The 16,341-nt window shown below is 45.3% G+C and overlaps 1 protein-coding gene across 1 annotated transcript in view; it reads right to left on the reverse strand.

Annotated features, from left to right (window-relative positions):
• LOC143782169 (SCO-spondin-like) overlaps positions 1 to 16,341 on the reverse strand; it is a 557,899-nt gene that overhangs the window by 456,446 nt on the left and 85,112 nt on the right. Inside the window, exons 5-6 of the mRNA XM_077269323.1 lie at positions 5,954 to 6,124; positions 5,575 to 5,810 (exon numbers count right to left, since the gene is read on the reverse strand). Of these exons, the coding sequence (XP_077125438.1) occupies positions 5,575 to 5,810; positions 5,954 to 6,124 (407 nt within the window). The remainder of the gene's footprint in view (positions 1 to 5,574; positions 5,811 to 5,953; positions 6,125 to 16,341) is intronic.

Below are 16,341 nucleotides of genomic sequence, written 5' to 3' on the forward strand. Positions count from 1 at the left end.
TGTGAGTGCCCAACAGGAACTAGCGATTACAAAACAGATAGAGGAATACAGAGAGAAAGGAGTTTTGGTAGAGATACAATCACCTGCTAACACTCCTCTGTATCCAGTCAAGAAGAGAACTCTTGATAAGGGTTCCATGCCCAAATATCGTATGGTACATGATCTAAGAGAAATAAACAAAGTTCTAGATCCAATCACCCCAGTTGTACCCAATCCTCATACGTTATTATCACAGATACCAGTCAGTTCTCAAGTATTTACTGTAATAGATCTTTCAAATGCATTTTTCTCGGTTCCTTTACACCAAGATAGTTGGCATTTGTTTGCATTTACATTTAAGGGCAAACAGTTGGCGTGGACACGCCTTCCACAGGGAATGATACACTCCCCTACTCTTTATTCAAATGCCCTACAAACAGTCCTTCAGAGGTTTGAACCTGAACCACAGGTAGTAATTTTGCAGTATGTGGATGACATACTACTTTGCTGCCCAGATCTAGAAACCGCAGAAAGGTCCACTGTAAGTTTACTATGTTTTCTAGAAAAAGAAGGGTGTAAAGTGAATAGACAAAAGCTACAAGTTTGTCGGATCAAAGTGGTCTTTCTAGGTCATTGCATTTCTCAAGGTAAAAAGCATCTTACACCTCAAAGAACTGAAGCAATAAGACAGATGAATGAGCCTAGAAATCATAAACAGCTACGAGCATTTCTAGGAATAGTGTCTCATTGTAGACAATGGATTATACATGCCAGTCAACTAATGCAACCACTGTATGACTGTGTAAAAAGTGAACCTTATTTGTTGACAAAAGAAGGTCAGATTTCGTTCCAACAATTAAAAGATGCCCTTGTTTCAGCTCCAGCGTTAGGGCTACCAGACTACACCAAACCATTTCAGCTTATGGCTGCAGAAGTTGATTCTCATGCTACAGGAGTTCTTACTCAGAAGCATGCAGGGAAACAAAGACCAATTGCATATCTTTCAGCAAGGTTAGATCCAGTAGCTAGGGCAGCGCCAACCTGTGTACGTGTAGTTGTTGCTGTCTCACTATTGTTGGACAAAGCATCAGAAATTGTCCTAGAGTATCCACTCACAGTTCAAACTACACATGATGTTTATGGGATATTAAACCAGGTCCAACCAAAACACATTTCCATGGCCAGACATTTGCGGCTACAGTGTTCTTTGCTGCTCCCCTCTACTATCACATTTGCAAGGCTTCAGACTCTTAATTTAGCAACACTGCTACCTCTCGAGTCTGAAGGGGGGAATAAGGACACTGATCCACACGCAAATTTTTTCCCTACAGACACACATGATTGTACAGAGCTCATTTTACAAGAAACGGTAGGCTTACCCAATGTATCCGAAACACCACTTCAAAATCCAGATTTAGAGCTGTTTATAGATGGTAGTAGGTTTGCAGATGACACAGGTAACTTCCATACAGGGTATGCAGTTGTGTCAGAATCTGAAACTCTCAAAGCAGAACCGCTTCCACCGAAACAGTCTGCACAAGAAGCAGAACTAACAGCATTGATTGAAGCACTAAAAATAGCTGAGAATCAGACAGCTAATATATACACTGATTCTAGGTATGCACATGGTATTGTGTTTGATTTTGGAGTAATCTGGAGAGCTAGAGGTTACATGACAGCGTCAGGACAACCTGTAAAACATGCTTCTCTGATCAAACAGATCTTAGAGGCTGCACAAGAAACAAAAGAAGTAGCAGTAATTAAGGTAGCTGCACATGTGAGACTCGACACTAGGGAATCTAGGGGAAATGATAGGGCTGACAAAGCAGCCAAAGCAGCGGCAGTTAAACCCTTACAACAGGTCCATACTGTAAACCCCACAGAAAATACTGAAGATAGACTAAGACAAGCACAGGAAGATGCAGGAGAAGAGGAGAGGGACAGGTGGAAAAAGGAAGGGGCAGAAGAACAAGCAGGAATTTGGAAGAAAGATGGACTAATATGTCTACCTAGAGCCTGGTACCCGATTGTAGTTGGTGGACTGCACCACCCTACTCATGTGTCTGCAAATGCAATGACACTGCTGGCAAAGCAAGTCTGGTTGGCTCCAGGTTTTGGCAGCTATGCAAGAGACTATTGTGCTGCATGCGCTATATGCCTGGCACATAATCCCGGACAGACAACAAAGACCCCTATGAAGCACCACGTCCGACCTCTCTACCCGTTCCAGCGATTACAGATAGACTTTATCCAGCTGCCAAAAAGTAATGGGTATGAGTATGTGCTGGTGTGTGTGGACATGTTCTCAGGGTGGCCAGAGGCCTATCCAGTTCGGAAGGCTTCAGCTAAAAACACTGCTGTAAAGCTAGTTGCCGAACTGATACCCCGTTACGGTCTCCCTGAAGTGATCGAGTCAGATAGGGGTACTCATTTTACTGGAGAAATATTTCAAAATGTACTGAAAATGTTGGGTGTTGAAAGTCAGTTACACACTCCGTATCATCCTCAAAGTTCTGGTAAGGTGGAACGCATGAATGGAACTTTAAAATTAAAAATACAGAAAGCCATGGCTGAAACAGGAAAGCCTTGGACAGAATGCCTTCCACTGGCCCTGTACTCAATACGCAATACCCCAAGGGGTAAGACTAAACTGTCTCCATATGAAATTTTATTTGGCAGGACTGCCAATTTAGGATGTTATTTTCCACAACAACTTGTATTAAATATTGAGTCATTGACTTCTTATGTACAAAATCTTCAGAAACAATTAACTAAGGTGCATGCACAAGTTTTTGCTTCCCTTCCAGATCCTGACAACACTGAAGGAAGTCACAAGTTGGAACCAGGTGATCAAGTCTATGTAAAAAGACACACCAGAAAGGCTCTTGAACCAAGATTTGACGGACCCTTCCAAGTCCTGTTGACAACACCTACATCAGTCAAGCTTGAAGTATACTGCTAAAGAAGAAAATAATTTGCGATAGAAGAATTACTACTAGATTTGATTCTCTTATTAAAATATAAGCGTATATATGTGTAATACCAAAAATAAAGGCTTTGTCTTTGGCCCTGTGGTAATATATAAAAAGAATATGTCAAAGGGGGGAATTGTAGAGATCAGACTGAACCAAAGAATCCATTTTGTCTTCCTCCTGAGAAATCTGATAGATACAGCAAGAAGTATATTTCTGCAGACTTGACATCTTCTTTGTTTTGTTAGTAATCACGCGCGCATTCCTCCTTGAAATTGTAGCTTTTTTATCCACATACCAAATAATTGTAACTCTACACTAGAATAGACTTGCTTTGTAAGTGATTATGAAATATGAGCGCTTATGCGCATGTCTGAAAAATGTCTAAACTTTTTCTCTATATAAAGAAGGGATCGTGCCCAGTGAGGAGAGGCGTGCTCTGAGGCCATCCCTATGTATGAACACACAACCTTTGTGCTGCGTGTCATTTATTTGGATCCCATCCAGGAAGTCAGGGACGGAGAGGACTCAACAAGCCTTATCCTGCTTCTTCTCCTCTCGCTTCCTCAAACTCAATGTGGACAAATCTGAACTCATCATCTTTCCTCCATCTCATAGATCTTCCATACCTGACCTATCTATCGCAATTAACATCACGCTTTCCCCCGTACTGGAAGTCCGCTGCCTCAGAGTAACCCTTGACTCTGCCATGTCCTTCAAACTGCACATCCAAGCTCTTTCCACCTCCTGTCGCCTCCAGCTCAAAAATATCTCCAGAATCCATCCTTTCTTCAACTGTCAATCTACTAAAATGCTTGTGCATGCCCCCATCATCTCCCGCCTTGACTACTGCAACATCCTTTTTTGTGGCCTCCTGACGAAGGCAGACACCGAAAAGCGTGTCGGGGCAAGTTACTTCCTAGGGACTTCACCATCCTCAGCAGGTAAATACCAGGTGGCTTGTTTTTCCCCCCCTTTTATCTGGACCCATTTCATTGTATATGGGCTATATCACGCTGATATCACTTTGATCACTGTTTACATTTGTTTTTGAACATTTTCTTATACTATTCATTCTTCTTGCCACCCCATTAAATATGCACATGCACTTTATCTAGCCATACACCTTTTGGTAGTCTTGCTTAGTTTATTATGTGCATTATGGTTCTTATTACTTATTTCACTGATTCTATGGTATTTTTACATAGATAGGTATACACACGTTGAACTTTCACTTGAGTTATATTAATTATCTATGTTTCCTATTATTTCTCTTATTTTGTATGTCCCTGGTATAGTGCCTACTCCTGGTATCTGTTTCCACCCTACCATATTTTAATAAATTTTGTAATATATACCTTATTATTGGACTTCTTTTCGTTTTTTTCTTTGTGGTTTTGGTCTAAATTCCGATTTGTCCACCATAATATTCCATTGGTGCACATTGTTGGTGATGGTATTCCCTCTCGACATGTTCTTTTATGTGTACCGCGCCTAGAGTTCTTTATATTTAACAGACTTCCGGAGTGTCTATCAGCCATATCCTCCTTCTTCTCCTCTCGCTTCCTCAAACTCAATGTAGACAAATCTGAACTCATCATCTTTCCTCCATCTCATAGATCTTCCATACCTGACCTATCTATCGCAATTAACGACATCACGCTTTCCCCCGTACCAGAAGTCCGCTGCCTCAGAATAACCCTTGACTCTGCCATGTCCTTCAAACCGCACATCCAAGCTCTTTCCACCTCCTGTCGCCTCCAGCTCAAAAATGTCTCCAGAATCCATCCTTTCCTCAACCATCAATCTACTAAAATGCTTGTTCGTGCCCTCATCATCTCCTGCCTTGACTACTGCAACATCCTTTTCTGTGGCCTCCTTGCTAACACCTTTGCACCTCTCCAGTCCATCCTTAACTCTGCTGCCCGACTAATTCCTCTCTCTCCTCGCTACTCCTCCGCTTCCCCTCTCTGCAAATCTCTTCACTGGCTCCCATTCCCTCAGCGTATCCAGTTCAAATTACTAATACTGACCTACAAAGCCATCCATAACCTGTCTCCTCCATATATCTCTGAACTAATCTCCCGATATCTTCCCTCACATAATCTCCAGTCCTCACAAGACCTCCTTCTCTCCTCCACACTTACTCGCTCCTCATCCAATCGCCTCCAAGACTTCTCCCGAATATCCCCCATCCTCTGGAATTCTCTGCCCCAACACGTCCGACTATCAACCATATTCGGATCCTTCAGACGGAACCTGAAAACCCATCTCTTCAGGAAAGCCTGCAGCCTGCACTGACCCCGCTGCCTCCTCACCACTACCGGAGCTACCGCCTCACCAACACCGGAGCTCCTGCAACCCTCAACCTATTGTCTCCTTCCCCACCATCCTGTAGAATGTAAGTCCGCCAGGGCAGGGTCTTCGCCTCTCTGTATCAGTCTGTCATTGTTAGTTTACTGTAAGTGATATCTGTAATTTGTATGTAACCCCTTCTCATGTACAGCACCATGGAATCAATGGTGCTATATAAATAAATAATAATAATAATAATAATATTCCACAGTAGAACAGAGGACACTGGCTCACTGCTGGATCAGTGCAGGACTGGGAACCTCCATACCTTGGGACAGACTCCGACTCCGCTGCACGGCTCCCCAGAGACAAACACGGCCCAGTTGGTATCAGAAGAGGACACCAGGTTATACATACACTGCCCATGGAAGTTATAATGTCTCCCATCAAATGTCCGGTAATGGAAGCCACCCCATGTGATGCAAGTGGAGAAAAGTCTGTGCAAGGGCCCACCGATCAGAGCAGTAGAGAGATACGGCCTCATCAGGAAGGGGGATGGCAGGTCTGCAGAAAATGAGAAGATACAACATCCCAATATTACATCACCGATATAATTAATTTATTACTACTGGATATCCTGTGTGAGAGGTTGTCAGCCCCGCTCCCTGCCACTGACATGACTGAGTAGTGAAAAGTTTAGCTCTCACCGGTGGGCGACATGTAGGAGCAGCTAAAGCAGAGCTCAGAGGTGACGTTACTCCAGCTGTGGCTCCAGGAGTGATGGCAGCATTCAACCATAGTCATGAGGGTCACATTATGGGGGACCTCGATATCCTGACAATTCCAGTTGGAAAAACAGCGGCCCAAAAATCCTTCTCCTAAAAAAGAAAATAGATGAGTTCAACAGAAGAAATTGAAAAAAATCAAAACCCAAACACCAAGCATCACAAATCCAATCCCAAGTTCCCAGCTGCAAGGATAGTATATCCAGCACAAAGGGCCCAACCCCAAACGTCCAGCAATGACCAAAGAGCATCTGGCAGTGTCCAACATGGAATAGAGCATCCAGCATGGATCAAAGAGCATCCACCAGTGTTCAACACCGAGCACAAAGAGTCCAATGCCAAGCATCCAGCAATTATCAAACAGAATCCAATACAGAGCAGAGCATCCAGCATCGACCAAAGAGCATCCAGCAGTGTCCAACACAGAGCACAAAGAGTCCAATGCCAAGTATCCAGCAACAACCAAAGAGCATCCAGCAGTGTCCAACGCGGAGCAGAGCATCCAGCAACAACCAAAGAGCACCCAGCAGTGTCCAACACAGAGCAGAGCATCCAGCAACAACCAAAGAGCATCCAGCAGTGTCCAACATGGAGCACAAAGAGTCCAATGCCAAACATCCAGCAACAACCAAAGAGCATCCAGCAGTGTCAAACACCGAGTGCAAAGAGTCCAATGCCAAGCATCCAGCAACAACCAAAGAGCATCCAGCAGTGTCCAACATGGAGCAGAGCATCCAGCATCAACCAAAGAACATCCAGCAGTGTCTTACACGGAGCAGAAAGAGTCCAATGACAAGCATCCAGCAACAAACAAAGAGCATCCAGCATTATCCAACACGGGACAGAGCATCCAGCAATGATCAAAGAGCATCCAGCAGTGTCCAACATGGAGCAGAGCATCCAGCATTGACCAAAGAGCATCCAGCAGTGTCCAACACCAAGCACAAAAAGTCGAAAGACAAGCATCCAGCAACAACCAAAGAATATCCAGTAGTGTCCAACACTGAGCACAAAAAATCCAATGCTGAGCATCCAGCAACAACCAAAGAGCATCCAGCAGTGTCCAACACCGAGCACAAAGAGTCCAATGCCAAGCATCCAACAACAACCCAAGAGCATCCAGCAGTGTCCAACACAGAGCAGAGCATCCAGCATCGATCAAAGAGCATCCAGAAGTGTCCAACACCGAGCACAAAAAGTCCAATGCCAAGCATCCAGCAAAAAACAAAGAGCATCCAGCAGTGTCCAACATGAAGTGGAGCCGCATTGACAAAAGAGCATTCAGCACTGTCTGACACCGAGCACAAAGAGTCCAATGCCAAGCATCCAGCAACAACCAAAGAGCATCCAGCAGTGTCCAACACGGAGCAGAGCATCCAGCATCAACCAAAGAGCATCCAGCAGTGTCCAATACCGAGCGGAAAGAATCCTATGCCAAGCATCTAGCATCGACCAAAGAGCATCCAGCACAGTGTCCAACACCAAGCACAGTGTGCAACGCAAAGCGTCCATCGACAGCCAAAGAGCATCCAGCCAGGTTTCCAACACTGAGCACAGATAGTCCACCACCCAGCATCCAGTGATGTCCGTAGAGCTTCCAGCACAGTGTCCAACACTTGTTATGACTGTGTTCACTCTTTTGGACTGGTAATTTAGGAGCGACAGGCGACTAGCTCTGAGCAGGTGGTAACTATACAGACCGCAGTTCCTGATCTTAACACAACACTAGCAGTAGCCGTGGGATGTTCCTGTCACTCCCTGGACACCTCGTCACAGCCGGAGAACTAGCTACCCCTAAAGGGTAGGAGGGCAAAATCTGCAGCCCAGAGCTTCCAGCTTAGCTGAATAGATCCATACTGATAAGCTGGACAAATGAGCAAAACATAGAATGTGCTGAACAATAAAGTCCACAACAAGTGGACAGCAAAAGGACAAACAAGGACTTATCTTTGCAAAACTGGTCAGAGTGTCAGGGAAATCCAAAAGAGCAGTGACACCAAGCAGGAACAATTGGCAACTGGCATTGATTGAGGGATAAGGCCAGACTAAAATAGCCGAGCCAGAAAGACGATCAGTGGAAGCAGCTGCTGATGCTAAATCCAAGAAGCAGCTATACCACTCAAACCACAGGAGGGAGCCCAAGAGCAGAATTCACAAAAGTGCTACTTACAACCACCGGAGGGAGCCCAAGAACGGAATTCACAACAGTACCCCCCCCCCCCTTGAGGAGGGGTCACCGAACCCTCACCAGAGCCCCCAGGCCGATCAGGATGAGCCAAGTGAAAAGCACGAACCAAATCGGCGGCATGGACATCGGAGGCAACCACCCAAGAATTATCCTCCTGGCCATAACCCTTCCACTTGACAAGATACTGAAGCCTCCGCCTCGAAAAACGAGAATCCATAATTTTTTCAACCACATATTCCAACTCCCCCTCAACCAACACCGGGGCAGGAGGATCAACAGAGGGAACAACAGGTACCACATATCTCCGCAACAAAGATCTATGGAAAACATTGTGGATGGCAAAAGAGGCTGGAAGGGCCAAACGAAAAGACACTGGATTGATAATCTCAGAAATCTTATAAGGACCAATAAACCGAGGCTTGAACTTAGGGGAAGAAACCTTCATAGGAACATGACGAGAAGATAACCAGACCAAATCCCCCACACGAAGCCGAGGACCAACACATCGACAGCGGTTAGCAAAACGCTGAGCCTTTTCCTGAGACAACGTCAAATTGTCTACCACATGAGTCCAAATCTGCTGTAACCTGTCCATCACGGAATCAACACCAGGACAATCAGAAGGCTCAACCTGCCCTGAAGAAAAACGAGGATGGAAACCAAAATTACAAAAAAAAGGCGAAACCAAAGTAGCCGAACTGGCCCGATTATTAAGGGCAAACTCGGCCAACGGCAAGAAAGCCACCCAATCATCCTGATCAGCAGACACAAAGCATCTCAAATAGGTTTCCAAGGTTTGATTAGTTCGCTCAGTTTGGCCATTTGTCTGAGGATGGAACGCCGAAGAAAAAGACAAATTAATGCCCATCCTAGCACAAAAGGCCCGCCAAAACCTGGAAACAAATTGGGAACCTCTGTCACACACAATATTCTCCGGAATGCCATGTAAACGAACCACATGCTGAAAAAATAATGGAACCAAATCAGAGGAGGAAGGCAATTTAGGCAAAGGTACCAAATGGACCATTTTAGAGAACCGGTCACAAACCACCAAGATAACAGACATCCTCTGGGACACAGGAAGATCTGAAATAAAATCCATGGAAATATGCGTCCAGGGCCTCTCAGGGACGGGCAAAGGCAAAAGCAACCCACTAGCGCGGGAACAGCAAGGCTTAGCCCGGGCACAGGTCCCACAGGACTGCACAAAAGAACGCACATCCCGTGACAAGGAAGGCCACCAAAAGGACCTAGCAACCAAATCTCTGGTATCAAAAATCCCAGGATGACCGGTCAACACCGAACAATGGACCTCAGAAATTACCTTACTTGTCCATCTATCAGGAACAAACAGCTTCCCCACAGGACAGCGGTCAGGTTTATCAGCCTGAAATTCCTGAAGCACTCGCCGTAAATCAGGAGAGATGGCAGAAAGAATCACCCCTTCCCTAAGAATGCCAACCGGCTCAAGAACTACAGGAGAATCAGGCAAAAAACTCCTAGAGAGAGCATCCGCTTTAACATTCTTAGGTCCCGGAAGATATGAGACCACAAAATCGAAACGGGAGAAAAACAGGGACCATCGAGCCTGTCTAGGGTTCAGCCGCTTGGCCGACTCGAGGTAAATCAGATTCTTATGATCGGTCAAGACCACAACGCGGTGCTTGGCTCCCTCAAGCCAATGTCGCCACTCCTCAAATGCCCACTTCATAGCCAACAACTCCCGATTGCCGACATCATAATTGCGTTCCGCAGGCGAAAACTTTCGGGAAAAGAAGGCACATGGTTTCATCAAGGAACCATCAGAATTCCTCTGTGACAAAACGGCCCCTGCCCAATCTCAGAAGCGTCAACCTCAACTTGAAAAGGAAGAGACACATCTGGCTGACGCAAGACAGGGGCAGAAGTAAATCGGCGCTTAAGCTCCTGAAAGGCCTCAACAGCGTCAGAGGACCAATTTGTCACATCAGCGCCTTTCTTTGTCAAATCGGTCAGGGGCTTAACCACACTAGAGAAGTTGGCAATGAAACGGCGATAAAAATTAGCAAAGCCCAAAAATTTTTGAAGGCTCTTCACAGATGTGGGTTGAATCCAGTCATGAATGGCTTGGACCTTAACAGGATCCATTTCTATAGACGAAGGAGAAAAAATAAACCCCAAAAAAGAGACCTTCTGAACTCCAAATAGGCACTTAGAAACCTTCACAAATAGAGCATTATCACGAGGGATCTGGAATACCATCCTGACCTGCTTCACATGAGACTCCCAATCATTGGAAAAAATCAAAATATCATCCAAATACACAATCAAGAATTTATCAAGATAATTGCGGAAAATATCATGCATGAAGGACTGGAACACAGAAGGAGCATTAGAAAGCCCGAAAGGCATCACCAGGTAATCAAAATGGCCTTCGGGCGTATTAAATGCAGTTTTCCATTCATCACCCTGTTTAATACGGACAAGATTATATGCCCCTCGAAGGTCAATCTTGGTAAACCAACTAGCCCCCTTAATCCGAGCAAACAAATTAGAGAGCAAAGGTAAAGGGTATTGGAATTTGACCGTGATTTTATTAAGAAGGCGATAATCAATACAGGGTCTCAAGGAGCCATCCTTCTTGGCAACAAAAAAGAATCCCGCTCCCAATGGTGACGAAGACGGACGAATATGCCCCTTCTCTAAAGACTCCTTCACATAGCTCCGCATGGCGGCATGCTCTGGCACAGACAGATTGAAGAGTCGGCCCTTAGGGAACTTACAGCCAGGAACCAAGTCAATAGCACAATCACAGTCCCTATGTGGAGGAAGGGAACTGGACTTGGGCTCATCGAATACATCCTGGAAATCTGACAAAAATTCAGGAACATCAGAAGAGGGGGAAGAGGAAATTGACATTAAGGGAACGTCACTATGTACCCCTTGACAACCCCAACTAGTCACAGACATCGACTTCCAATCCAACACTGGATTGTGTACTTGTAACCATGGAAAACCCAGTACAACAACATCATGTAAATTATGCAACACCAGAAAACGACAATCTTCCTGATGTGCTGGAGCCATGCACAGAGTCAGCTGAGTCCAATACTGAGGTTTATTCTTGGCCAACGGTGTAGCATCAATACCCCTCAAAGGAATAGGGCTCTGCAAAGGCTGCAAGGAAAAACCACAGCGCCTGGCGAAGTCTAAGTCCATTAAGTTCAGGGCAGCGCCTGAATCCACAAATGCCATGACAGAAAAAGATGACAATGAGCAAATCAGGGTCACAGACAGGAGAAACTTAGGCTGTACAGTACTAATGGTAACAGATCTAGCAACCCTCTTAATACGCTTAGGGCAATCAGAAATAGCATGAGCAGAATCACCACAGTAAAAACACAGCCCATTCTGACGTCTGTATCCCCTCTGTTCCCCTCTAGTCAGAATCCTATCACATTGCATAGGCTCAGGACTCTGTTCAGAGGACGCTGCCAGATGGTGCACCACTTTGCGCTCGCACAGGCGCCGATCAATCTGAATGGCCAGAGACGTAGATTCGCTCAAACCAACAGGCGTGGGGAACCCCACCATAACATCTTTAAGGGCTTCAGAAAGACCCTTTCTGAAAATTGCTGCCAGAGCGTCCTCATTCCATTTAGTGAGCACAGACCATTTTCTAAATTTCTGGCAGTATAATTCTGCCGATTCCTGACCCTGACACAGGGCCAACAAGGTTTTTTCCGCATGATCCTCAGAGTTAGGTTCGTCATACAATAATCCGAGTGATTGAAAAAATGCATCTACATTAAGCAATGCCGGATCCCCTGACTCAAGGGAGAATGCCCAGTCCTGAGGGTCACCACGCAGCAGAGAAATAACTATTTTAACTTGCTGAGTGGGGTCACCAGAGGAACGGGGTTTCAGAGCAAAAAACAATTTGCAGTTATTTTTAAAGTTCAAAAACTTAGATCTATCCCCGTAAAACAAATCTGGAGTAGGAATTCTAGGCTCTAAGGCTGGAGTCTGAACAACATAATCTTGGATAATCTGTACTCTTGCAGCAAGCTGATCCACACGAGAAAACAAACCCTGAACATCCATGTCCGCACCCAAATCCTGAACCACCCAGAGATTAAGAGGAAGGAAAAAGACAAAACAGACTAAAGAAAAAAAAAATGGCTCAGAACTCTTTTTCTTTTCCTTCTTTTGAGATGCATTCAACTCATTTTTGGCCAGTTGCACTGTTATGGACTGGTAATTTAGGAGCGACATGCGACTAGCTCTGAGCAGGTGGCAACTATACAGACCGCAGTTCCTGATCTTAACACAACACTAGCAGTAGCCGTGGGATGTTCCTGTCACTCCCTGGACACATCGTCACAGCCGGAGAACTAGCTACCCCTAAAGGTAGAAATAGGAAAGCTATCTTGCCTCAGAGAAAATCCCCAAAGGATAGGATAGCCCCCACAAATATTGACTGTGAGAGGAGAAGGAAATGACATACGTAGTATGAAACAAGATTTAGCAAAGGAGGCCACTTCTAGCTAGATAGATAGTACAGGAAAGAACACTGTGCGGTCAGTAATAAAAACTAGAAAAAGTCCACCGCAGAGATATGCAAAAAATCTCCACACCTGACTAAAGGTGTGGAGGGCAAAATCTGCAGCCCAGAGCTTCCAGCTTAGCTGAATAGATCCATACTGATAAGCTGGACAAATGAGCAAAACATAGAATGTGCTGAACAATAAAGTCCACAACAAGTGGACAGCAAAAGGACAAACAAGGACTTATCTTTGCAAAACTGGTCAGAGTGTCAGGGAAATCCAAAAGAGCAGTGACTCCAAGCAGGAACAATTGGCAACTGGCATTGATTGAGGGATAAGGCCAGACTAAAATAGCCGAGCCAGAAAGATGATCAGTGGGAGCAGCTGCTGATGCTAAATCCAAGAAGCAGCTATACCACTCAAAACCACAGGAGGGAGCCCAAGAGCAGAATTCACAACAGTTCACACACTCACATGGGTAACAGTAGAAGGAAAGGACTAACCAAGATAGATGCCGTACATGCACCAACTGAGGGTAGGCTGCAACACAAATCCTACAAATGGAAAGGAGAGCGTGCAGGGAGACAAGAGAGCACAGGGTAAGAAACTAAACAGGGATAGGGAAAAATACAGGGAACCAAAAAATAATCAGACTAAGTGAAAAACCTCCCAAGCATGATAATCCCTAACTGAGCAGATGGAACTCCTAACACCATCTACATGGAAGTAAAGCCAGCACAGAAAGTCAGTGAGAGGAGACTTATTAGCCATCTACAAATATCTGAAGGGCTGTCGCAGTGTAGAGGGATCATCATTATTCTCATCTACACATGGAAACACGAGAATCAATGGAATGAAACTGAAAGCGAGAAGATACAGATGAGATATTAGGAAAACCTTTTTGACAGTGAGGGTGATCAATGAGTGGAACAGGCGGCCATGAGATGTGGTGAGTTCTCCTTCAATGGAAGTCTTCACACAGAGGCTGGACAGACACCTGAGATGGTTTAGTGAATCCTGCACTGAGCAGGGGGTTGGACACGAGGACCCTGGAGATCCCTGCCAACTCTAACGTTCTAGGATTCTATAAGGCCCATCCCAAAATGTGATAGGACAGATCAAAAGAGAAAATGGAAAACATCTGAAGTGAATAAAAGAAAATGAAAGCAAGTGAAAGGGTGTGACAGGGATTGTTGTGTTCCTGCCCCTGAAAATAACACTTGCGTGGGGACTACTGTCATGCGTTTTATTGTGTCATATGAAATGTATAGAGTGTGATAAGCATTGAGGGTATTGGGGAAAGTGCAGGGTAAGGACAGGTTAAAATACAGGTTTGGGTTTAGGAGCCGGAGCAGAGTAGATTAGAGGGTGATAAGAAGTTCAGTGCAGACTGTTAGAAGATAGTGTCTGTAGATAAAGAGAACCTGTCCGCAGGATTGTGCCCTATACACTATATGGTGCAGCCATAATGGCGGTGATGCTGATTAATCTGATGCCTGATGTGAAGGATCCGCTCAGTGGTTGTTTAATACTCACCTTATCAAGTTTTCATAAAATGGCGTCTTGTGTGCTTTGGGATGTGGGGACAGAGTCATCTGCTCGTTCTCCGCCCTGCACCAGCCTCCTCTGCTTCTTGGGCTGGTCACTTATTCAGTCACTTGCCTCTTTATTAAAACTCTTTGCCGCCTGTGTCCTATGTGCAGGACCTCAATAAAATGACGCTGCAGGTGGCACAAGTGTAAGGAGGTGGCAGAGACCCTCGTGTGCTTCCTCTCTCCTGAACACTGAGCACATGTGTCACGTGTGGCATCCTGAGGAAGATATGATGTACACACTGTAGAGTTCAGGAAAGGAGGTGCTGGCTGGACCTCCAAGGTCAAATATACAAGAAAAACAGCCGCACTCAAGTCTTTGCGTTTGTGCAGAGAATTTTAGTTGCTTTTATTCATGTGCACAGGCACCACCAAATAATTTTTAAAGAAAAAGGGTGATTGCATCACCAATGAGACGGACACCTTATCCCTGAACTCTACCTGGAGCTGTTCTCTGGGACTCTCCTTCTATACTCTTATCTTTCCCATTTACTCCTCTTACATAAGTGAGGTTTTGAGAAAGACCGTGCCTAGTTGACACGTTACCTTGTTGTCCGCAATCACCCTTTTTCTCTAAAAATTACTTGGTGGTGCCTGTGCACATGAACAAAAGCAACTAAAATTCTCTACACAAACGCAAAGACTTGAGTGCGGCTGTTTTTCTTGTATATTTGACGTGTGGCATCCTGACAGTTATTCATGTTCACTAATGTTAATGTAATGTGTGGTTCCCTAATGTTCATTAACGTGTGTCATGTATTGTAATGTGATGCATTTGTTATATACTGTTTGTAAGCTTAGGGACAGTATAGGACCATAGAGGGATTAGAATAGAGGGGGCACATTAGAGATAGATAAGAGTATTACTTTAGGCACAGGCAGCAAGGATTTAAGTAAATGTGAGGGGCACAGAGCAGAGCAGCACAGAGCAGGGAGATATAGGACAGACACTTCCTGGTTCTGTCAGACACCCGGGCAGTCTGCCCAATGGCCAGAATGCATACAGTGAGTCAGTTACAGGCTGTGGGGGATAAGTCTGCTGATGGCAGTAAGGGGCCCCCTCGCTGAAGAATAGTGCAGTCAGGCACCAGCTCAGCAGGACCATCCCCAAGAAGGATCCGAGGTCTATGACCGGGGCGGGAGCAGCTGAGATGGTGTTCCCGGCACCTTTACTTTATTGGAACCGGACAAGGGCCTGAAAGAGAGCTGGTGATGCTGAAGGTACAGATGGGACATAAACTGTCCGAAGATGCTGCCCGGATGGCAGAGAAGAGCAAAGCGCAGACAGGACAGAGTCTGGCTAGAGGTATGGCTGTGAACGCTGAGACTAAAGACAGAGAAATGACAGAGATACTAGACTCTGCCCGAATGGCAGAGGAAGGGAAAGTACAGGAAACGTTGCCCTGTGTGATCTGTGCTGCTGATGTGAAGAATGCAGATAAGAAGAGGTCTCTGTGTGTGAACTGTGCTGTCTGTGAGATGAATACGCTGCTGTCTAGTAAAGTTGAGCTGTTGGAAAAAGACCTCGTCTCTGAAGTGATTTGCAGAGCTCATGAATGCAGAGCTGGCATGGCAGCAGCTGAGGGGAAACAGACAGAGCCTGTGAGTGTGCTGTGGTGCATGATGTTCATGTAGTACAAGGGACTTTATCTTTTCATGTATAAGGTGCCGGGGTGCTCACTGACTGTTGCTTAGTGAACTCGTCCACGACTACCACCCGATGCCTCCTTGTTACACATGCGCAGATCTAGAATTTGCCTCAGTTCAGAGCTAATGGTACAAAAAGGGAATGATTTCCTTGTTGTTTAGTCAGACAGGCGACAATGAGAGTTTAGATTGAGAGACAAGATAGCAACAGTTCAAGGCCAGAGAGAGCATGAAGAGCACGGGCTGTTTAGCAGCATGAAAATGTCAGCCACAAACTTCAGTGGACATTTCTGGAATGTTTGGGGCCTACAGCCCATCGAAGGAGCTGAGAAGCGTGCCTCATTATCTTCCTATGAC

The sequence above is a fragment of the Ranitomeya variabilis genome, chromosome 6 (assembly GCF_051348905.1).
Source record: "Ranitomeya variabilis isolate aRanVar5 chromosome 6, aRanVar5.hap1, whole genome shotgun sequence".
NCBI lineage: Eukaryota > Metazoa > Chordata > Amphibia > Anura > Dendrobatidae > Ranitomeya > Ranitomeya variabilis.